The sequence below is a fragment of the Mixophyes fleayi genome, chromosome 2 (genome assembly GCF_038048845.1).
Source record: "Mixophyes fleayi isolate aMixFle1 chromosome 2, aMixFle1.hap1, whole genome shotgun sequence".
Classification (NCBI taxonomy): domain Eukaryota; kingdom Metazoa; phylum Chordata; class Amphibia; order Anura; family Limnodynastidae; genus Mixophyes; species Mixophyes fleayi.
In genome coordinates, this window is record NC_134403.1 from 155,580,324 (window position 1) to 155,606,092 (window position 25,769).

At 38.3% G+C, this 25,769-nt stretch overlaps 1 protein-coding gene across 8 annotated transcripts in view; it reads right to left on the reverse strand.

Moving 5' to 3' along the window:
- The window catches only part of DMD (dystrophin), a 1,967,742-nt gene that overhangs the window by 1,240,577 nt on the left and 701,396 nt on the right, over positions 1-25,769 (reverse strand). For all 8 annotated transcript variants that reach the window (XM_075200299.1, XM_075200300.1, XM_075200296.1 and 5 more), the window contains one exon: positions 12,440-12,559. In XM_075200299.1, the coding sequence (XP_075056400.1) occupies positions 12,440-12,559 (120 nt within the window). The remainder of the gene's footprint in view (positions 1-12,439; positions 12,560-25,769) is intronic.

The following is a 25,769-nucleotide window of genomic DNA, read 5'->3' on the forward strand; positions in this document are numbered from 1 at the left end:
ATATTCTATACACTGCTTTGCACATGATATTTTACATTTGCCTATTTATAAACTTGTTCTATTTACTTTAAATAGAAAAATAATATGCCTATATTTACGATAGCATAATTGGTTTATTTCTGACAGAAGTAATAAGGCAGATGGCAGTATAACTTTTGCAGAAATGGAGAAGACTACACCATTCACTGCAGCAATAAACTCTACTCCATATGTATGTAAAATGAGAGATGGTCAGCAGAGTCCAGGGACTCTTATCTGTACATTATTGTAATTAAAGATTTTATGTTATGTTATATGGGGCATAGGCAGGGTAAGATGGGAGCAGGTCTGTGAGTGTGTTTTAGAAAAATATATTCTAACGTGCTCTAACATGGAAGACTCTAATATGGTTATATAAAATGCATTGTTCACTTAAACATTTCATCTAGTGAAAACTGCAGTTTAAACTATTTAGCTCTGCATTTCTCACAATAAATGTTTTTATTTTGATTGTACTTTGAAGCAAGAACTGCTTTCCCTCAGGTTGACTATTATTATACATCAATTTGCATTATTATTCCCCAAACAAATGGTTTTATAATAGTCAGTATATTTTTCTGTAAAATGTTGTATCATCTATCTTCATTATCTATTATTTGAGTTCTTTTTAAGCCTAGAAAAAGTAATGTAATACTAAAACAACACAAATTATAAAAGGTAAAACTCTGAAATGAGAAGTTTGCACTTCATGCTTTAAAAGGCTGCAGGGGAAATTTAATGATTGTTTTATCTGTTACTATGCAGCATATTAGGCATTTGGGATCACCCACAAATTTATGATCACACAAGATTATTAAAATGTGTTCTCCACACAAGACCACATAGTAGGGTTCCAAGTGGGAATTTATTAAGGCAGCGGAGCACACAAATGAAATATAACATCATGATCTCCTGAAATGTTGAGTTATTAATAAAAATGTTTCAAATGTTCCATTCAGTGTTTATTCCTTTATCTTTGAGGACATAAATCTATTGTTTATTATTTTAAATTATGTTGATCAGTTTGATATTTTCCTAATTAAAAAGTATCACAACATCTTAAAATGCTACATAGCACAACATATATGCCATCATATGCATGCTAAATTGGCAACAGTACACATTAGATAACATAAATAATCCAGAACAGGCAGCTAATGTAATTTTGATAGATTATTGTAATCTATGAGAAAGGAGTAGAGATTTTGTTGAATACAGTAAACATTCACACCACTGTTAGAATTTAGCAGAACCTTTGAGCAAGTAATTATTATTAATTGGGTATTTCAGAAAACAAATGTAAATATATATATTGTGCGAAAATTACTCTGACAATTGACACATTTTGTTGCCTTCTAAAGTGTAGACTATGTCCCAAATTACAATACATTAACCTCACTTGCTTTATTAAGTGATGGAAGCCCACTCAGAGGCTACATTAATGGCACTGAGAGATAGGAGCTTGATCTTAGGGAATCTTGCTTCATCTATATTTGCCTTATCTGGTGATGGGATGAGATGGATGTCATAAGACAACCAAATTTACAATATAGGAATCATGATGACAGGGTTGAAAAGGAGTTTATGTGTATTGAGGGAATATTAATGACACGTGCTTCAGCTAATGGGCATGTTCGTTCTTGCAAGTGAACATTGCTGAAAGGGAAGTTATTCATTCTGAGTAACAAAATAAACCTTTATTGAAAATAATCTGATATTGTTACCATAGAAATGGGATTGAAAGTTAAGGTGTTATTTTATTTAGCTGCAATACAGTGGATATCACTATATAATTAACTGTTAACTGGATTTACTTCAACTGATTTAATATAAATGGGTTTATATTTTAACAATTTCAACCAAATTATTATTTCTTCTGCTATCCTTATGTTAGGATTCTCTCATATTTTAAACTAATGACTAAGGTCCATATTAAAGCCTCTCTCATATATAAGTATTATTTATTTATATTAAAGTTGTCATAAACAAAATGTGATTGAGACTGTAGTTATGAGGCATTTTTGCTTTTTATTTTAATGTTATCAGTCCCAATGGGGCAGGGACTGATATGAGTGTGTTCTCTGTACAGTGCTGCGGAATTAAGTGCTGGCGCTATAGAAATAAATTGTAATAATAATAATAATAATAATCAGTCTAGTTCATTAGCTAATGCAAGCAAATACAAGATTTTGTACTATGGATTGGTGTACATATTAAAAGGAGAGATCCATTGCAAACTTACATTTTTGGTGGGATTAACTAATTCATTAATAAAGTGATTTGCTCTGCTTCATTGGTGGGCATTGGCAAACACTGAGCAGGAGAACACCAATCCATTATTGGAAAGGCCTGTATTAAGCAGAGAAGATCTGGATACGTGGAGTATTTAACAAGACTATAAAACCCCTTTTATATTTTTACAAAGAAACCTACCTACATTTGTAAATAAAACAATATATTTTACAAAGAATGTATTAAAGGAATTATTTACTGGAAACAATATCTGTTACTCACATCTTTTAAATTTGTTAGTCAAAGTCTACATTTTGATAAGCAGATTACCAATTAAAGCTGATCACTGAAAACTGATCAGTATGGGTGTGATACATTTGACTCAATAGTTTTCAAAGTGCTTCCCATTGAAAATGTTCATAATTATTCTACTCTGATGGCAGACACACACCTGCTGCCTTCTATTTTTAGGATTACTTTGGGTGATACATCATCTCATGCCAACTAAAAATTTAAAGGTCACGCAATCTCTGTGACTCTTTGTGGTCTGTATTTAAAAAAAAAAAGGTATGAAAGAGATTTGTCCTCTTCATGGTTGGAAAGAAATTAAGTATTGATTGATATAATTTGCATGACATAATGAATTGTAAGAAATAACAGTATTCATTGTGCATCTGAATGACAGAGTTAGTGAAACCGGCAATTGGTGATAAAAGCTTGACAAATGTTAACTGAATCTTTTCATTAAAATGAGCTTACAATGCATGCAACTGAGCATTGAATAACACAGTATTTTAATGTATGCTCCTTGGATTGCACTTTTATCATTTTTATTTTTTATTTTTATTAAACGTTCCTGGAATTGATGCCACAAAAATGGTGTGCTTAAATATGAAAGTACTTTTTTATACCCTTTCTTACAACTTTTTAATTAGTTTTATAACAAACTAATAGAAGTATAGCAAACAGGCCAAGTTAGCATCCTTTTCTCATCCAACCCTTGCCCATAAAATTTGAGGGGGCGGTCATAAGTAAGTAATTGTTAAACATGGAGACTTGGAAAACTAATGCCAGAAAATAGGAAAATGGAGTGGCTGAAGTAAAGAGGAAGAGGAACAGGAAGGTTAGTTAGAGAAAGAGCAGAAAAGAGGAGGTGGTAAAAAACTTTGTTACAGGAGTTCTTTTCAGAGGTGCTAGCAAATCTTCAACAGAACCCCCTATGATCATCAGCAGCAGCTATTTATATAGCGTCACTAATTCCGCACACTGTACAGAGAACTCACATCAGTCTCTGCCCCACTGGAACTTCCAGTCTAAATACCCACACACACTGATAGAGACTAAGGTCAATTTAATAGCAGTCAATTATCTGTTTCTATAACAAAGTCATGCAAACCAGGTCCTCCAGTATTGATACAAGTGTTCTTTCACTTAAGTCACTTGTGTCTTGGTCAAGGTGGAAAAAAAATGTCCTGGTTAAAGAGATGTAAAAATATTTCAGCAAATACTGTAGCTCCCCAAGGCAGAATAAAGAAAAATCCAACGTGGAACGTTACTCCACATTATACTCAAGGTTATTTCCACATTATACTCAAGGTTATTTCCACATTTGATTACAGTATTCATAGGAATTCAAATAGTATCATGAGATATCAACGTTAGTGGGGAGCAGTATTTAGAGGTATTAACGGTGACCCAGCTTGATATTCCATGTCTTCATTGAGTCTGGCTACATGTATTTTCTTTGGCTAGCAAGGATATTTCTGGAAGCACTCTGAAAATGGGACATGGTCTGGCTACATGTATTTTCTTTGGCTTGGCGTGGATATTTCTGGAAGCATTTTAAATATGGGATGCCTTTTATTTTTTTGTAGTTTTACTGTGCTCCAGAGGTTGTAGGAGTCCTAGAACAAGTCCAGAGATGTCAGAGGGGTGCAAAGAGCTGGTGTGGTCCTCTGGGAGCCTGAGGGCAGCTCTGTGCCCCTGTTGGTAGCAGTCAAGAAGAAGGGGAAACCCCAGTGATAGGAGATACCACTATCACATGGATTCTGAAGGAGTGGAAGGAGAGCTCTCCTACAATGGAGCGTAATCCAGCAGACATCCTGGAAGACTTTGATTGCAGATAATGGCTGACTATTGCTGGGCTTCACAGTGGATGTCTCCTCTGTACATGTAGATTAAGACACGGAAAACAATATACTGAGATTAATCTCTGGCCTGTGGTTTCTTTTACACTCAACTGGTGAGTCCTCTGCCCATCCTAGTAATTAATGGTGAGGTCTAAGTATATTTTGGATGGTTAACTCCAAAAAAACAGTTATTTAGAGATCAAATTATGCGGTCTCAGTTATCAATGTTTTCAGTGTGCTTGTGGAGAACTACTTACTGGGCATGCTGTTGTCTCAATGTAAATAAAGCTGATTCATAGATTGTGCATTGAGGCATTAAGCCTCTTCCAGGTCTTTAATGTAGGTGGTCATCTGTCCAACTTTGGTGCATATGTTCGATATCACAGCTGCCAGTTAGTGCTTGATATCTTTCACCAAATTAAAAGATCAGCCTTTGAGACAGATATCTCAGATGTTCCTGGAAATCAAACTCATCAGTCATGCTGTAAAATGAGTTTTCTCCCATGCTACTTCTATTGTAATTTGCAGTCATTTCCAGTATATTTTGAGCACCTTACAGGTCACAATATTATTTTCATTCACTTTCAGTCAAAGACTGCAGCGAGCTGGCTGGATAATAAGCAACAGAGCAATGGCACAAACATTTGGTACTTCATAGCACATCTAGGGAGCATTGCCACACAGCAGTGGCAGAAGAGATAAGTGGTGCAAGATGGAATTGTCCATTGGCCCTTCAACCCACCCATATGTTAAAAAGCTTTAACAAACACACAGAAACAGGAGGGGTAGCAGGTACAGTTTAACAAACCAAGCAGTTCAGTGACAGGGAGTGTCACTTTTGTGGTTGAACTGCTTTGTTTGTCTGGGCCCCCACAAAACAAGCTAAGGGGCCTTAAGACAGCCAACAGTGCTGTCAATGAATGCAAAGACTGCAGTGAGCTGGCTAGTTACTAACTGACAGAGCAATGGCACAAACACATGGTAGTTCATAACAAATTGAGGAATCTTTGCCATACAGCAGTGGCAGAAAAGAAAAGTGGTGCAAGATGGAATTGTCCCTCGGCCCTTCCACCCACCCTTACGTCGGATTAACATAATGGGCCTGAGTCATAAAGTAGAGCAAGGCAAAAAAATGAGTAAATTTGATCCTGGACAAAACCACGTTACAATGCAAGGGATACAAATTAGTTTATTATTTTGCACATAAAGAAAATGCTGGCTTTTTTGTCATGTAGCACACAAATTCTTGATAATTTTATTTTTACACTGAAATTTAGAGTTGATCTGGGACATGCCCTATTACAACTATAAATCTGTCCCCACGTTTTAAATTTACCTCCTCCTCCAATGCAACATCGTTATGCCAAGGAGCAAAGTTTTTTGCTTTGCTCTCCTTTATGACTCAGTCCCAATATGATTGATGGGCAGCAGACTAGACAAGGTTATAAAGTCGAAAATATAATGACATCGGCAGTATTATTAACACAGCAATTGCAATATAGACAGTATTTATTAGGTTGACAATTCAAATGTAGACAGTATTATTTCTAATTCTAACCCAGTCCCTGTCTCTAACCCTGCCCCTGTCTCTAGACCTGTCCCTATACCTGTCCCTATCCCTAGACATGTCCCTATTCCTGTCCCTGTCCCTAACCCTATCCGTATTCCTAGAGCTGTCCATAGGGCTATCCTTAATCATATCCCAAGCCCTATAATAATACTGTCCACATTTGAATAGTCTACCTAATCATACTGTCCACCATATGAATTGGCAACCTAATAATACTGTTGACAAATGAATTGTCAACTGTTACACAAACTGGTAGACCAAGGTCTAAATGTGGAACAGTGCAAGATGGAATTGTCCTTGGAAAAACGTTTAAATGGACATGCACAGTTTAATAAACCAAGCACTTCCGCGACAAGGACTGCTACATTTGTGGCTGAAGTGCTTGGTGCCACTAAGTTGATTGTATGAGCAAAACAGGGAATGTGATGAAATTCACCAAGCTGTAATACTCTCACAATATTGGTGGCGTTATCAGAAATCACATATCCTGAGGAGAGTCATCCCTTAGTTTTTCTAACAGGTTGTCAACAGTATACCTCTTAGTGAAGCTGGTGATACACAGAGTAGCCTGCCTCTGAAAGATCTGGCATTTTTTGGTAGATACTGCTGCTGTTCCTGCTGCTGAAGGTGATTTACCAACCAAGTGGGCTGTCACAGTCATATAATCTTTAGTTTGCCCAGTTCTGCTTGTCCACATATTTGTGGTTAAGCGTACAGTGGGTAGAGGGGCATTTTATAGCCCAACTAATTGCATTATTTCTATCCTTCTGGTACAGGTGATGAATTGGTTGCCTAACAAAATTGTGTTGAGATGGAATTTGGTAATGGGAACACAGAACCTCAATTAACTGTTTAAAACCAGCTGCATTAATTGTGGATATTGGACGCAGATCTAATACTAGCATAGTCGCCAAGGCTCCTGTGATGCGCTGTACTGTTATACTTGCTTCCTCTTGCAAAGGATTGTTTAACAGTCAATTGTTGTAAACTAATAGTGGTCTGCTTCTGGAATAAAAAAATCCACCCCCAGCAGCAGCAACAGCAGCATTGGGCCTAATGCTCAAGAATTCTTCAGAGGAATCCTGGATAGGGGAGGAGTCATCTAGTCTTAGCAACTTAGATGCAGGACTAACCCCGATCACTAGTGAGGATATTGATATGAAAGGTGTTGTCGGGGCAGATTGTAGGTGCTGGGATCTAGAGAAGAGAGCTAGCTGATACTGGACTGCTTGTTGTTATTTTCTTAACATAAGTTTCTGATTTTCCAAAAAGCTTCCCATGAACTCTCTTCAAAAGATGTAACATGTATGAGGTTGCTAGATGGTTATGGTCACTACCTCTACTGACTGTGTCTTTACAAGCGCTACAAATGGCTATACAACTGTTGTCAGGATTTGGATAAAAATAATTCCACATATAAAAGGTGTTTTTTTTGGTCTTGTGCTCAGGCATGGTAATGGCCTTCTTCTTATCACTGGCAAGGACTGCTTCCACTGGTGCAGGACTTACACAAACATCATCATCAACATTCTCATTAGTGCCATCGTCAGCTACACAAATATCCCCCTCATCCTGTTGCAAATCCAAAGTGGCATCCTCAGTTTCTATATCACCATCTACACTTGGGCTGCTCAACCACACATTTGCAAAAATGGTGAAAGAAGGCTTTATGAGTACAGTATCAGAAAGGTCAGGCTTAGACATAGCACTCAAGGATAGACTCTCCTCAAGGACTAGTGTAATTTCCAAACATACCGTTTCTTCTACTGCCTTACTGTTTTTTTCCAGCATGGCTTTTACACATGAAATATTCGTGTGTGAATAATGGTACAGTACAATGGCACTGGAGACTGGAGAGTGACAATAACACTGCTACCCCTTCTGTTTCTGTGTGAGCAATGGCACTGTACAATGGCACTGGAGACTGACAAGAACACTGCTACCCCGTCTGTTTCTGTGTAAGCAATAGCACTGGAGACTGGAGAGTGCCAAGAACACTGCTACTACTTCTGTTTCTGTGTAAGCAATGACACTGTATAATAGCACTGGAGAGTGCCAAGAACACTGCTACTCCTTCAGTTTCTATGTAAGCAATGGCACAGTATAATAGCACTGGAGACTGACAAGAACACTGCACCCTTCATGTTTCTGTGTGAGCAATGTCACTGGAGACTAGCAAAAACACTGCCACCCCTCCTGTTTCTGAGTGAGCAATGGCACTGGAGACTGCCAAGAATGCTGCTCGCCCTCCTGTGTCAGTCTGAGAAATGGCCCTGGATCTCCAGGGAGGGAGGTACTTATGGAATCCAAAACCCATGAAATCCAATGACGCAACAATGACGTTTTGCCTCAATTTCAGTTCTGAGCTGGCTCGGCTTGGTACTCAGATTTGCGAAATTCGGGGGCTCGGTTTTCAGAAAAACCGAGTCTGAGAATCCTTTCATATAAGTGTTTTTAGATAGCATGGAGAAGTATGGATGGAATCTAATATCACAGAACTCACAATACAGAGATTTCCAAAAAACAGTAAAAAAAGAATATAAATGTTCCAAATAAATGCTGCTGACCAAGCGTCTCCTCCTGGAGTTACTGTGAGGAGCACTGACACAATTTAATGAGAAGGGCAGCAGAAGTGGCAGAGTAGAGAAAGACAGCTGTCCTTTTTAAATATAATCTAGTATATTTCTGGTATGTTGCTATAAATTACAGATAAATTCCTTATCTGGAATGTCCTAAATCCCAAACATTGAGGACAATTTCAGTGTTTATTTATGCTGATGAAGGGGCCTCTGTGCTCTGAAAGCTAGCAAATATATTTTTTTTTATGGTTAGGAAATAAAGGTATCACTAACGGTAACATCACATAGTGTTTATTAATATAATTTGTGTGTCATTTTGTATCCATTGTAGTTAAAAAAAAATAATACAAGAACCATATCTGTTGATTTCAAGAAATATATATATATATATATATATATATATAAATGCATATTGGTAATCAAAATACCTCCAGAAAAATCACTAATCCCTCCAAAAATGGAGTGTCTCTCCATTCCATGAGCTATCAGTACTGGCAGACATTGTATAATATCATAATATTGGATATCATAAGAGTGTAAGGATGACTGGGTAACCAGTGTGAACATTCACAGTCCAGCAATCAAGCTGGTAACTAATGAAGAGGACAGCCGCAATGCGTAACTGGTAAAGTGAACTGTTATTGGTCAATAGGCTGATGGATAAGAACAATCAGTGGCAGCAGGGCTGGTGGTTAGGGGGGCATCAGGCTGGTCCCATAGTGGGCTACCTTGGGCTGCGTCAGTGGACCACCTGCATTTTTTTCCTTTAAAATAGACTGCTGAGTCAAGCCTTGCCCCCGGGCTGAAATTTGCCAGTCCTCCCCTGAGAACAATGTTAAGTAGTTATTTGTGGCACTTAGAGTAATCTTCAGAACTAATACTCATGACCTCAATAAACCTAGAGTCCTTAGATTATATGAATACTTCTTCTGAAACTACTATACGTGTGATTATAGGTATAGTATCTTGGGACTAGAGCAAACAGGATAGCACTACAAATGTGCATAGTTGAATGGCAATGTTGTGACTTTTAAACATGTTGATAGAACTATGCATCTATTCTGTTAAGCATTGACAAGAAATATACAGTATACGCTCAGGTGCAGGAACGCCATCAGAAAATGTGGGGCCCAGTAGAAATGGAACAGGCAGGGCCCAACACACAGTGCGAAAATGTACTCAGGATGTCCACAGTGATCTTCCCAAAATGCTCCCACATGCCCCTCAATTGCTCCAAAATTCCACCACATGCCATGTAGACCTCCCACATGCTCCAAAACAGGGCCATATCCTCTGAGATGCCACATGTACACAAAAATGCCCCATATGGCACTCAGACCTCCCCACGTGCCCCTCAAACCTCTTCAGGAGTCCCTGCAGATCTCCCCACAAACAGTCAGATATAAAGTCACCTAGAACATGATGATATTGCTAAAATAAAATTATGATAAAATAACAAATATCTATGTAAGGCATGAAGCACCGCCATATTGTCTTTGAGTTATAGTTTTTGTTTACCTCTTATTTAAAGATAAAATTACACATGTGAGAAGTGGATCATCAATAAAGACTAATCTTAAAATAATATTTCACAGCTAGTTTTCATAGAAAACAAACAATAACTGTGTCACCAGATTTTTTTTGCATATTAAACAAAGATGCTTTTTAATTATAAATATGTAAAGATTCAAAAACCACATCATGATATTGATGAATATTATACTTCACCAGCAGCCAAATTCTTGATGTGTTTCGTGTAAGTGACACAAAGAAAGATATTCATCTCATGCTCTTGGTGACTTCAGAGCTTGCCAACAGTAAATGTGAATGTGTAGGGTGTGTAACAGATTTGCATAATGAAAGTTGCAATTTGTTATTATCAACAAGTTACGTTTTAGAAATCAATGTTGATCGGTAAAAACAATATCACAATTCAACTAAAATATCTGTAGTTACGGATTCAAGAAAGCAAATAAGTCATGAGGTAGAAGTCTTCAGCTTGCAACGGAGGAAGCCATTGTCAAGAAGGCTTATTAAGATAAAACATTATTTAAAATGTGAGCATTGGGGTCACATTAGATACACAGTAGTATTACTAAGTGCAACTTTCTGTGTAGCAGTGGTCACAAGGTTCTATAGTTACCAGATTTTTTTAATGCATTTTGAGCCATTCTCCACCCTAGATTCACTTATCTTGTTTCTTTGCCTGCAGATTGCTCCCTTCTTGACGGGATGCTGTGGCTCCCAGTCACTGACTGATAGACTGGGAATGCGCTGTGCAGTGACATCATCCCCTTGCAGCACACTCTTAGCCTATCAGTGGCTGGGAGTTTCTCCACCGCCAGGCAAAAGAAGATATAAGTTTAATTTAAGAAAGTGACAGGCAGGTCACCCCGGGCCCCCTAATTACCCAAGTACTCCCCCTACCCCCCTGATGAGAGCCCTGCTCAGGTGAATATGGATATCTATACTATAATACATATTATTTGCATTCCCCATTAGTTGCAAACAGTAGATTGTAATAAATGTCACAGAGGATTTTTCGCCATTTAGGCTAAAAGTGACAGTAAAGCCTCAGAGAGCCATAATGTTAATGACAAGGCTTGTGCTCAGTTCCACTGTAGTATTTGGTAGAAAATAAAAATATGGATAATGACAAACAACATTTTGCAGCTCAATAGATTCAGCACCTTCTGACTTTCAGTATATAGGATCTTTGAAAATAGCTTGCATTCTGTCAAATTCCCAGCGCACAATGAAAGCAAATCAAACATTATAAAAATACAAAGAGAACACTGTTCTCCAGAGTATAAAATATAGTTGAATATGTTCCCAACTCTTTAGGTGTAGTAATGAGTTGTGGTCTAATCATGGAAAGCAGGAAGATAATTAGAGCATTTGAGCCACCTGTGTTTTGAGCAGTGATTCATGTTATTCTTAAAATTGTTAGCATACTAATTTGTTATAGTTGGCCATATTTCAAAAATAGAGACAAAATTATAATATTTTGCTGCCCATTTGAATTCCGCAGATTATTTAATACTGAAGATTATACAAATAGTATTTAACACGGTAACAAAGGTATAATTTATAAGAAGGTGGCACTAATGTGCACATTTGTAATTGTCTCCATTTGATCAAAAGGTGTTCATAATGAATTCATATTTTCTGAATTGAGTTACAAATTAATGGCCCCAAGAGCTCTTATTTCATTATGAAATAATTAAAATGTACAATTATATCCTATTACATGCTGTTTATGTTAATATTAACATAAGTTATGCTAAAGATGAATGTGGCTAAATATGTAGTAGTATAATGTATTAGTATAATGTAAATTTCAGGGGTGGATAATAATATGTTTAAAATATAATTATAATACGCCTTTCTCCATAAAAAAGGTAATATTAAAGGGGACTTTATAGAGCATAAAGGTACTGACTTCTGAAAATTCTATTTTTCTTTACTGTATATAATTAATTCTGATTCCGCCAACTAATTTTCAAATTGAATGAGTGCAACATAACAAATAATGCATCCCGTGTGTGAAATATTAATAATGGAGTAATCAATTTGAAGTCCTGTGACCTATATAAAATAATGTAGTCTCTATTTTATGTTATCACAGAACACTTCTGTGATTTCTAATCCTTATACACTAGTAGCATTATAAATTGAAGTGTGTATTAACAATAAAGGATGACAGCATTAGTGTGAAGTAAAGGCTTAATACTGAGTTTACCTTAATACATCATCATACCTTGCATGAGCCATTTCACATGGTTAATTATGCTCTACTCTCGTCCTTCCTTCATATTTTCAAGTTACTGCAGCAGCACACAGTCTGTACAATATTCCAGTTTTAGACCATCTATTACTGCACATAATAGTTGTAAAACCTATGTACTTGCCTGTAACTGATCTTCTAAAGCAGCTGTAGCTCTGTCTCCACTTGCTTCATCCACCACTACTACCATATGAGTAAGTGAATTTACTCTAACTTGTTCTTGTTCTAAGTCATCTTGCAAAACCTTAAAAAGAGAAAGAGAAAGTCAAAAGATTAGTAAAAAAGATGAATTTATAAGTAAATGATTTGGTAATTTAAGAAATGAGAAGTGAAATATGTAAACCAGTAAAAAAAAAAAGAAGAGCTATTAGTTTATTATCACACATATACAGCTACAGGGTGTTTTGGGATGGCCACTGTGCTTCAACATAGGGTTGTTTTCTTCCAGGGGGGGTTACAGGAAATTCAGTCCTGTGCTGAACAGGCTAGGGTTCATCATCATCATCATTTATTTATTTATAGGGTCGAGTGATATAATGACAGGGGTACTCCATGCAGCGGGTTTCTTTGTTATAGTGTCACCAGCCCAGCCTGACATAGCCTAGTGCTTTTCTGGGGAACCATTTGTCTCCCAAGCCAGGCTATAAGCTATGGTGCTGGGAGCACATTTTATTATTTAATAACTAGATTTAAATCAACAGCATGATGTTACGCTTAATGGCATATCATGTTTTACGCATATACACGCATTTACGCTTATCTGCTGATGGATCTTAACATGAGTTCACCTCAGAATATGGATGTATATATACATTATTTTTATTTGAAACTTTTTGAAGTATAAATGACATCCAAAATGGCAAAATTAGCATCAGCCCGCACTTTCTTATAAATACATATTGGATCTGATGCAGAGTAAGCACTATGCCAGTTTGTGTAGCATTTCTTGTGTGAAATCACTCTACATATGACCACAAAATTGGCCGCATGCATATGTGTCTATGCAGATTTCCATGACTCAGACACATAAAACCCTCCTATTGCAAACTCTTCAATCTGTAGACCTCTGTATCAGTGTGCTATTCTGGTTTTCATCTTGCCTTTCCAACCAATTATTTTCGGTCTCCACACCCAACTCCACCAATCACCTTTTCTCTCACCAGTCAGAGTTTCCCATGGTTCCATTCTTGCCCTTGCTCTTTACCCTCTACGCCTCCTCCCTTGGTGACGCCATCAGCTATTTTCGCCTCCAGTACCACCTGTATGCTAATGACACCCACACAATCTATCTTTCTACCCCTGATCTCTCCCTTTCCCTTATTTCTTGTGTCTTGCTGTCTATTGACCATCTCATCTTGTAAGACTGAAATATTTGTTTTACCCACATCCAGGGCTACCTTACTGTTGATAACACTACCCTCTTCTCTGTCCCTCAAGTTCGTTGCCTAGTGGTCATCCTTGACTCCACCCTCTCTTTCAAACCTCACATTCAGCCCCTCTCTAAATCCTTCCGCTTCCACCTCTGGAATATATGCAAGAACCGTCTCTTTCTCCCTATGGAAGCTACCAAAACTCTTATTCACTCTTAAACTCTCTAGCCTTTATTACTGTAACCTTCTCCTCTCTGGCCTAGCCAACTCCCACCTTGCCCCTCCTCAGTCTATCCTCAATGCCTCTACCCACCATATCTCTCACCGGTTTATCTCTGCTGTCCCTCTCTGACAGTTTCTACACTGGTTTCCTTGACCTATCGAATTAAATTTAAACTCTTCCTTGTCACCTACAAAACTCTCAGCCAGTCCCTCACAACAACATCTCTAACCTCATCTCTACAGTCAGTCCTTCCTGCCCCAAATGCTCTGCTAATTACCTCCAACTCACTTGCACACTGATTACTTCTTCCCACCATATCAGATTAGCCTCTAGTCATCATTGCATCAAGTGTGCCATTAAAATGTATTTCTTTATTGAAACCTATCAGCCCTCCCCATACATTTTTGCCAGTGCTATCACATCCACTCCACCACATGATGCCATCTTATCTGTGTTTACCTTTTACAATGTAAGTTCTAAAAAGCAGGGCCCTCTGAGCCTCTAGGCCTGCTTCCCTAAACCTGTGTTCTTGAGCCCCTGTCTACTTCACGTTGGACATTAACTTCACTCCTACTCACTGTCCTATCAATAACTTGATCTGCAATGCCAAGTTATCTGTGTAAACTAGCAGATGTCCGGTCTTTGTGTTATGTATACTCTAATATTATACTGTGTTTTAAATAAATTCACACTCAAGAAGGACTAACGTAGGTGTCACAAAGAAGGTAGCAAGGGAGAGACAGAAAATAAGTTATATAACGGGGAACTCCTGGATAATTAGCAATGGAGAAGTAAATTAAAATAAAAATTCTTTATTGATATGTATTAAAAATTCTAACATCCTAACAGACAGAAAAGCTATGTGAAATATTAAAAGAAAAAACAAGGACAGTGAATGATAAAAATTGCAGTCTAACTGCAAATAGCTCTGCGGTCCAAAAGATTGTAAATTAGATTATGTAATAAAGATTGAATGGATCAGTGGGCAAGTATATAGTGGACATGTGTATCTTGAACATGGGCAGTGAACGAAACCTATAGGGGTCCCTAAATAGTGTAATGGTCTCATAGGCTCTTATCCTAATATAAATCAGTAAGCAGATATAATGTCTGTCTATATGTCTGCAAATGATGGAAGTAAATGAAGAGTGGGATATCCTATAATTCTCCCATTAATAGATACTGAGCTAAAGATATCTAAGCGTCTATCTATATTAATATAATCGCTAGTATAGCTTGCTATAGTAACCCAAGGTACTGGGTATAGAAGAGAGGTTCCCCTGTAAGCCCTATAATAGAACGTGAGATCACTGCCTCTATTGAATAGATAACAAGGTGGTCATAAGCCCTCTGATCCTACTTGTGTAGAAGCGCTAGTCGCTAATGCATAGGAGTGCTATCTACATTGTAAAAGTATAGACACACAGAGCAAATGCCCTGTGTGTCTATACTTTTACAATGTAGATAGCGCTCCTATACCCTTTCCCCTGCATATTATAATACGGTGGAACAATAAATATAGACATTGGTGTGGGGAACCGCAAATGCATTAGCGACTAGCGCTTCAACACAAGTAGGATCAGAGGGCTTATGACCACCTTGTTATCTACTCAATAGAGGCAGTTATCTCACGTTCAATTATAGGGCTTACAGGGGAACCTCTCTTCTATACCCAGTACCTTGGGTTACTATAGAAAGCTATACTAGCGATTATATTAATATAGATAGATGCTTAGATATCTTTAGCTCAGTATCTATTAATGGGATAATTATAGGATATACCACTGTTCATTTACTTCCATCATTTGCAGACATATAGACAGACATTATATCTGCTTATTGATTTATATTAGGATAAGAGCCTATGAGACCATTACACTATTTAGGGACCCCTACAGGTTTTGTTCACTGCCCATTTTCAAGATACACATGTCCACTATATACTTGCCCACTGATCCATTCAATCTTTATTACATAATCTAATTTACAATCTTTTTAACCGCAGAGCTATTTGCAGTTAGACTGCAATTTTTATCATTCACTGTCCTTGTTTTTTTTTTTTATATTTCACATAGCTTTTCTGTCTGTTAGGATATTACAATTTTTAATACATATCAATATAGAATTTTTATTTTAATTTACTTCTCCATTGCCAATTATCCTGGAGTGCCCCATTATATAACTTCTTTTCTGTCTCTCCCTTGCTACTATTGTATCCAGGTTATAGGGTGCACCATTCAGCTATTTTGCTAAAGGATGGATTATATAGTACTATTAATTATACAATATTAATCTAATATTAGGACATTTAGTTTCAAATCTAGTGCGGTTTATACCCCCTTTTTCTCTGCCACAGTCTCAAAGAAGGTGCACACTCATCTACAGACAAGTATTAAAATATACCAAATTTTATTGGTATGATTAATAACGCACCTGCCAAACATTGTTTAATTAAAACCAGCGACATATAAAACAAAAAGTAAAAACTGTGATTATAAAAAGCCAAACAACAGAAATTATTTACGGATGTGTCTTCTGAGGATTATGTAGTAATAATTAATGTTCTGTGTATCCCACACAATCCATTATAATGATCCTGATCGGTATCTATACATCTATTGAATGTCATTTAGATAATTCAGCCTGCTGTCTTCATTTCTATTAACATACCTAGTAAGTTATTCATAAATATAATACATTTTGCTTAATATATAATGGAAAGATAACAGTAAAGTCAGAGATTTCACAGCAGAGATCAAACATCTGATTTTTGAGGGGAAAGGTTCAAATGGAGGTTAGTGACTGCATATTCATTCATTTGTGAGATCAAATACAGAGATGATACCAGAGGGTGCAGGAAAGGAATTGAGTAGGCAAGAGGATGCTCTTTGTCTTTTCTTGTCAATTCTGTGCTTGGGAAGCATAATCTATAATAAATGTATTAGTGAGGTTAGATGTCTGAGTGTCGATGGCAGATTGGAAATATGCTTGTGTTTCGGTATTCAGGGCTTTGTAGCAGAAGTAGATAGCTGAATATTTGAGGAAGTCATAAGGAGTACAAGACTTTCCTGAACCACATTCTACTTTGCAGGAGAAGGCAGCATGTTTGTTTAGTATACAGCAACTGTTTTTTTTATGTGCCATGGCTGAGATTATGGTCAACACTGAGAAGAAAGTGTAGCTGCAGCCACCCAACCAAAGTCTGTTGCTAAAGTGTGATTGAGATGTGGGACTGATAGATCAGGGCAGGAGAATCTACAAAACATGAAGAGATGTTGTTGTAGAGAGGTGACTAGTTGTTTAAAATTAATGGTAAGAAAAGGTTTGGTTGAGTTCCAGTGCAAAGCGGTTAAAGTGGTGTAGGAGAATTTGCAGGTAATCGGGTGAGTGGTGAGTTCAATGGAATGTAGTAATGGAGGAGTTGTTATTACAATGCCTCCAGACACCTCCAGATAAAATATGTCTTAGCTGAACATGCCTGCTATATTGGGAACACTTCTCCACCCATTAAATTTCATAAGAATACATTGTACAGCTAAACTCTATTTTCAAGCTTGTTTGTAAAAACAGGAGCAATATAATGTCTTTTCTGCTTACTTTTTTTCCGTTTCAGTAAATTACCTCCTTTGAGATATTTTGTTGTATGATAAAAAATATCAAAAAACTTTTAGTATTGCTAAACAAAGCTTATATGAATAACTTTTATATTAGGGATGGCACTATCATTTACCATAGAGGTTTCAATTATTACCATATATTCCAGAAAGACGGTGTACGAAGGCGGTAGAGGCCATGTTAAACAGTGATAATGTTACACATGTTTCACCTGCGTCATTAGGGAGCGCATCGTGTGTTAATTTTACACCCCCATGTAAATGGGCTCTGCATACTCCTATAGATGACAAGGAATGGATCTTAAGATACATGTGGTGGTGACTACGAGTTTAGTTGTACTCTCATCTACTCTACTGCATCAGACAGCGCAGGATATGTACAATTTCATGCCAGCGTCCGTTGGCGGACCCAGCGGCATTACAGCACAATAAATTCTAAAAATAAATGGCAAAGGTGACAAGCAGCGTGGGGTCCCATTGCCATAATGGCAACCAGCTCCAGGCTAGTCAGTACGAGACTGGATTTCCTAATGAGATGACGTCCGCCAAAAAAAATATGGCTTCGCTTAGGGATACCCAGCCCCGTGCTGAAAACACTCCTGGGCGATGAGTGTGGGGTAATAAAATAGTTTTTTTTTCAAATAATAAAGACACCATTTTATGTTGGTGCACTATACTTTCCAGCAAGCCCAGGCTGCCATCAATAATTTGGGCATGCTGGTGCTTGTAGTACTTGTAGCATGTGCTGACCAGCCCTGTGCAGATCAGACTGGGGCTGATTGTCATTTGACATGGAGACCTCACGCTGCGGGTTTTCATGCAATATTGCCACCAGACCCGGCTGGCAAAGCCTAGTGCTGGCTGTAGTAAAATCGAGGGGACCTGATGCTCTTATCCCCCTGATGTTTCTACTATCAGCCTGGTTAATCTGTTTGGGGAGGGATACTTTTTTAAATTATTTATTTGTTTTTAGACTGTATTTTGCTGGGTCCGGCAGAAGTACTTAGATTAGATTCCTAGCTGGAGCAAGAGATACAGCAGAAAGGTTGACTTTGACGTGGCTGCACGGGAGCACCCATACTGTACATTGCCAACTTCTGCCCATTTACCACCCCGTTCATGCCCCTAAATAATTCTGAACCTCATATCATCATCACAATTTATTTCTATAGTACCATACATTCCGCATTGACATTCATATCAGTCCCTGCCCCATTGGAGCTTACAGTCTAAATTTCCTAACACACACACACAGACTAGGGTTAATTTTATTAGCAGGCAATTAACCTACTAGTAAGTTTTTGGAGTGTGGGAGGAAACCGGAGCACCCGGAAGAAACCCTCGGCATACTCGGAGAGAGCATACAAACTCCTCACAGATGAGGCCCTGTTCGGGAAACGAACTCATGACCCCAGCACTGTGAGGTGTTAGTCACAGAGTCACCCCAATATCACATTAAACATGATTTACTGAACAAAGGAAGTTTTTTTTCTTGCAAATTAATTATATGTTCTAAATGACATTTTATTCTCAGACCTTCTCTAGCATAATTTGAATATAAAAATTATATGGTTATTATTTTAATTTTTCTCACTTTAGTTCAGTGTCATTAAATTAAAATAAATGATGAAATGGTCAAAATGATATGTGTATATATATATATATATATATATATATATATATATATGTACAAGTTAACCCGTGCATGATACTCATGCATTCTAGTCAAATCAAGATTCTTAAGGTCTTAAAAAGGTTCTTGTCATGCATTTGGACCTAGCCCAGGCCTCCTCAGGGGAAGAGCGTTAGTTCCCGACGCAAGCGGCCTTTTTAATGTGTGTTCAGAAGGTAAAATTACATCACGAAAATGAGTTAGACCCCCCAACTCGTAAATTTAGCTTTTACTACCCCTCCCACGGGGGGAAGGGGGGATAATGGAAGTTAACTGACTTGACTATTCTAATTTTTTTGTCAAATAATGTCAGTATACCAAATTTCAGGTCAATTGGATGAGCCCTTTCTGAGAAAATAGTTTTTTCCACACACACACACACACACACACACTAACGCACGCCTCTACACATGTGTGTTCATGAGGTAAAATTACCTCACGAAAATGAGTTTGAGCCCTACCAAATTTCAGCCCTTTTTGAATTTTTTTCCCCCACACACACTAAGAATTTAGTAGGTCAGTGTATAACTCTGCCCAGCAGGTGGCGCTGCAACTTGTTTTTTTTTTTTCACACACACACACAGATGCCACTAAGCATTTATATATTAGATATAGACAGTGCAATTGCCAGGAATCACAAAGCATGGTATGTCATTTTTAAAGCATGTAGATAAACGGTTGGGAAAAAAATAATTTTATTATTTTTCTTTTTAATAACTAACATCACAGTGGAAACAGATAACAACTGTTTCTTGCTTCTCATGTTATGAGAAATAGGTTACTCCAAGCAGTTATTAGCAGCATGGCTGCATTAGGCAATTTAATAGTTATCTGCTTGTGTTAAACACAATCTTTCCATTTCATAATGAATGTAAGAATTAAGACTAGACTAGACCCTTTAATTATCTTTCCTTTCTAAATTCACGCATCCTACTTTCTCTCACAATTTATATAAAAGAGTTACATGAAATACTATTCAATCAGGTATATTAACAAAAATGTCTTCAGCATAAAATCAATAAAAACTAAAAGTCAGAAAAGGGGAAAAATACTATTTATACTAATTATTTTGTGTTTTTCACAAAAGGACTTTACATTAAGTACTATCATTTATACTAGATTTATGCTAAAACAAATGCAACAGAAACCAGATTAATTTTATTACATTATTTTGAACCACATAATAAAGCATAAGGACATTTGATGATGCACAAAAAACATGGTGTAGTATTATGTAAGGCATATAGATAGACATCTCTAAAATAAATATTGCACTTCTGCATGGGAGCTTTCACTATTTTTCCCTTCAAAAGCTAATGTCTTGTTACACAGACGATTGTTTCTTATATCTGTTGTTTTGAACGGAGCATTATTTCATGGCAGAGAACAAGAGCATGGTAACGTTGGGCAATTTAGTAGTTATCTTCTTCTTTAAAACACAATCTTTCAATTTCAGGTGTAAAATGTCTAGACTTTACTGATAGACGCTAAAAAAAATTAAATTCAACAGAAATATAAAACACACATACAGATACATTCAAAGCCACTAATAATGTGTATAGCAATGTCTCTACACCCTCAGCAAAGAGTTGTCGTAGAAACAATTGCATGCATTAGTCAAAAACAAAACAAAAAATACCTTTTAGCACATACACAAATGTAGGCTGCTGTGTTTTGAATGTCAGGGTTGCTTATTAGTGCTAGTGTGGCCCTGACCTAATTGTTGGCTACATATGAAACCATAGTTTAGGAATTAATCTCTGAAATACTGAGGTCAAACATTAACCTGCATAGAGCCAAACACTAACATTCAAGTCGAATGAAGAATTATTTCTTACAAACAATGCAGCTCTGCCACAAAAATTAAGCAGAACTGACTTCTGCCATCTCTGATGTGGTACAGGATTTTGCCACATTGAGAAATGGAGGGAGCAGTGCATATAATGATAAATGTAGCTCTTTCCAATATCTTCTGGACACTCTTCCATACAGATAACCACATAAAGGGGCAGAGTGGAACATGGAGTTCTATGTACTCAAGCAAAAATAGAGGAAAGACTGAAAATGTGCCAAGAAGCATTCAGCTAAAATAGAAAAGTAGCATTTGAACCAGGCGTACATTAGACGTCACAGATTTGTACACTTATGCCCCAATATAGCATACATATGGTGTACAGAAAGCATAGAGGAAGTATTGAGATGTGGCTTGCAAAAATTAGTAGTAAACACTAAAGACTAAATCCTATTTGTGTGCAACATAATGATGTAATCAGGTGTCATATACACAAGCAACAATAGTGTCCTGACAGTGTTATTAAATGTAAATACAATCACAAGTACAAAATACAAATGAAATACAATTACCTATGAGGTAATTTAATTCTAAAAAAAACTGTTCAAGGTGTCTACCGAAAGGCCGCAAGACATTTCGCGCAGTTCTTTTTTTAATAGAAATATCCCTCATTTTTACTTCCGCCCCATAGAGGTGTGAGCAAAAATTAGCATATATTTTTACCGTATAAATGTTGAAAATGCGCAACCGTGATGTTCCCCAGAACATTGCAGCTAATTGAATTCTCCCTATGCTGTTATACATTATTTAAACATTTCAGGAGAAATATCTTATATTTGGGCATGGAAATGTTGGAGAGTGTTAGAAGCCAGAAACAAGGGTCAGCAGGCACATCTCCTCCAGTTCTTTCACTAGGGAAATGTATAACTTTTTTCCAGTGCAGAATAATCTTAGTGCATTCCCACCATATATGAATAAAGGAACCTGTTGCTGCATTACATATCTAGCAGGCTGCAGATACATTGGTGAAGTACTTATGTACACCCAGTGTTCATGTGAGGAAAAGGAAAATCTCTTCTGGATCTCCTGAAAGGAGTGTATTTACTGCCTGCCAGCAAGCTGGCCCATAAGCTAGAGGCCTGCCCGCGTACAGGCCTCTGAAGCTTTGGGCTGGAGCAAAGGGTGGAATTCTGTGTTATGAGTAAGAGAAGATATTGTCAAGTAATTTCCCTACATGAATGGAGTCTTCTCCAGCATTCTAGTGTGGGCACTATTGCAGAGTTCACAATTCTAGGACATTTCAGGAACCAAGATAAAATATACACAGGCATTCAGTGAGGAGACTCCGTCTTTGTCCATTGCTTTGCACCATCTGATCAACACCAAGTCCAATATTCTGCTAAGCATTATCGCTTGATAGTACCCAAGGAACAGAGGTATCTGTAAAAAGCCTATGTTTTTGCACCAATATAGTAATTGATGCTTACACCTGGGTCTCTTGCCCGCCTAGACCAATTTTTGGAGTTCAGAAAAGAAACTTAGGGGAACTTTTAAAGGGACAGCCTGGAGAATGTACACTATCCTAGGTAGCCTATTCATTTTTTAATTAAATTAAGTATCCTATTGAACAGATGCACTTGAGCATAAAATGGACGACAATATCAAAGCTCTGTTGAGCACGGTCTCTTGAATGTCCAAATGGAACTTGACTTTATGAAAGAACACCTTGAAGACATTGAGAACTGAGCAAGCAGAACAAAATCTGGCTTTTGGGGATTATTTGGGGAAACATCCCTGAATCAATGTATGCAGATGCCCTTCTATTTAGAAGGTCTGTCCAACTATGCCTTCCTGGCGCCACTTCTGAGAGCTTCCAGTTAGATTGAACTCATCTTGCTCTCAGAGCAAAACTGCCAGCAGACCAGTCTCCAAAGGATGTAGTGGTGCGCTCTCACTACTTCCAAATAAAAGAGCCGCTCATGTCATCAAAATGCAATATATTGGTTATTCCTTACAAAGGACACAATTTACAAATTTACCAAGACATCGCACCTTCAATTCTGCAGAAGAGACAAAATCTGATCGATATTACCAAACTGCTTTGTAATCTAAAATACAAAACCACTGGGGATTTCTTTTTTATCTCTCAGTTTCACATGAAGGAACCTCCTACAAGATCAAAAGCCCTGAAAAAGGCTCATCAACCATCCAAAAAACTGGATTTTCATTAATTCATTTAAATTCGACATGGATAGCCTCTATATCCATCATGAAGTCACCACTTCCAGAATGGCCTAAAGCATAACTTTCAAGAAACCAGTCTGGCTCACTGTTTACTATGTAATTTTCTCTTCCTATACATCCCCCTTCCCTCCCTTTTTATTTCTCTCTCTCAGATGCTGAGGATCCTTGCAACAAACTCAACATAACATCAAGTTGATCTGCTCATTTCATCTTGAAGGTTTTGTCACTCACCGGACTGTGAGTGCTACTTCTCGTGTGTTTAGGAACCGTGGCCGTCCGCCATCCTGAGGGTCTGCGCATGTGCAGCCCTTTCAAACCTTCAGTACATGTTCCTTTTAGTTAATTGGCTGATCAGGCAACACTCCCTATTTAAAGCACCTGTGGTCAATACCTCGTTGCCTGATCTTGGAGTCTCATTCCCCATGAGCCTCTGAAGGTGTTCCTGTGTTTCCTCGTGTATTCAGCTCCTGCTGATTCCTGTTGTTCGTTTGTGGTTTCCAGACCACTTCAACTCTCCTGTGTTTCATCGTGACTGCACCAGCTGATTCCTATCCGCTGCCTCTGTGCTACTACAGTTTCCAGACCACTTCTACTCTCCCGTGTTTCATCGTGACTGCACCAGCTGATTCCTATCCGTTGCCTCCGTGTATCTACAGTATCCTGCTTATCTCAACTCTCCCGTGTTTCATCGTGACTGCACCAGCTGATTCCTATCCGCTGCCTCCGTGTATCTACAGTATCCTGCTCACCTCAACTCTCCCGTGTTTCATCGTGACTGCACCAGCTGATTCCTATCCGCTGCCTCTGCGCTACTACAGTTTCCAGTTCACTTCAACTCTCCCGTGTTTCATCGTGACTGCACCAGCTGATTCCTATCCGCTGCCTCCGTGTATCTGCAGTGTCCTGCTCATCGCAACCCTCCAGTAATCCTCGTGTCTGCAGCCAGCCGATCCGCTGTCCCCGTGCTTCTACAGTGTTCCTGCTTGTGTCAACTCGCCTGTCTGCATCGGATCAACGCTCCGCTGCTTTCATCTCGGCTAGACCGCCTCTACTCTCCTGTGTTCTCCGGGTGTCCAGTTCTATATACTACTGCTTCCTGAGTATTGTTTATATCCTTGCTGGTCTACCTACTGTGCGCTGCACCTACTTGGTTACCGCTTCCACCCTCCTGGGACTTCGTATCCTGCTGGCCTCCAGCCGTTCAGGTATCCCTGCACTTCTTTCTGACAGCCTGCTCTCCTGAACCACGGTATGCATACTTCTCATTGACTGTGCTGGTGTATTGCATATCTAGCTGGACAGAGTTGTTCTCCTCTGGAGTTTCCTATCCACTGAGACTATTGCCATCATTTGACTGTGTTACCTTTTAGCCTGGATAGTTCTTGTGACTCTGTATATTTGTGCAGTGCTGTTCAGTTATTACTATTTTGTGCATATCATCGTGGGATCAAGTTCAGTGTGCCCGTGTATACTCTGCATTGCATTTATCTCCCCGTGCTCCTCCTCACATATATATTTCAGTGGTACAACTTGCTAGAGGCAGACCACTGTTCCCTGTTTCCTGAGTCACCAGTTTCCAGTATCCTTTCACATAGCAGTGGTACAACTTGCTAACGCAGACCACTGACTTCCCGGATACCTTCACCTGGATTCCGTTCCCTCACCTAGACAGCGGTACAACTTGCTATACGCAGACCGCTGACTCTCATCACCTCCTCGTTATTTCTGGACATTCCTCCTCACTATAGCAGTGGTACAACTTGCTACCCGCAGACCACTGACTACCCTCACGTTTCCTTGTCCATCCAGTTCCTCGTGTACAGTTATCTATATATTACCAGTGCTGCTAGTCATAGACTTTCCACGAGCATTCTCTTACCATCTGCTGTCTCCTGTTCCGTGATCACCCCGCTACCAGAGTACCATATTACCACCTATACTGCTCTGGTAAGTCAATCATCTGGTGATACCTGGGTAAAGACTCCTAGTGCCCGTGACAGGTTTCAACTATACCCTTTAGTCTTTTACCTTCTCCGGTGTTCCTCCCTTCTTTCAGCCACTTGAGCTATGGAGCTGTGCTCTCAAGTTATCCCCTTTTAACGTCTGAGTTTTCCCGTTCCCTATCTCCTCTGTCCCCCTCCTCTCTATCCATCTACTCTATTTTATCTTCTACCTCTTTTCCTTTGCTTAGAGCCATCTAGTCACAGACTCCCCTTCCTTTTTACATATTTCTTCTTCATTAGTTTAAATTGCATATGATTATTTCTTGTTTGAATTTTACAATTTAATATAATATTATAGTGTTATATTTAGAAAATGTCAAATGCTGTGTTTTTAATATGTTTCATCACTAATTGATATAAACAGTTAATGAAATTATTCACAGCCTCATTCCATAGCCATACCCTAAACATTATGCATTTATTTCCCCACATCAGCTCTTTCCCCCTCCTACCTACTCCCCCAACATGTAGATTTGTTCCCTCTACTGGTAGTACTATAGCTGTATTTACACAAACGTCTGATTCCCCTGGGATAT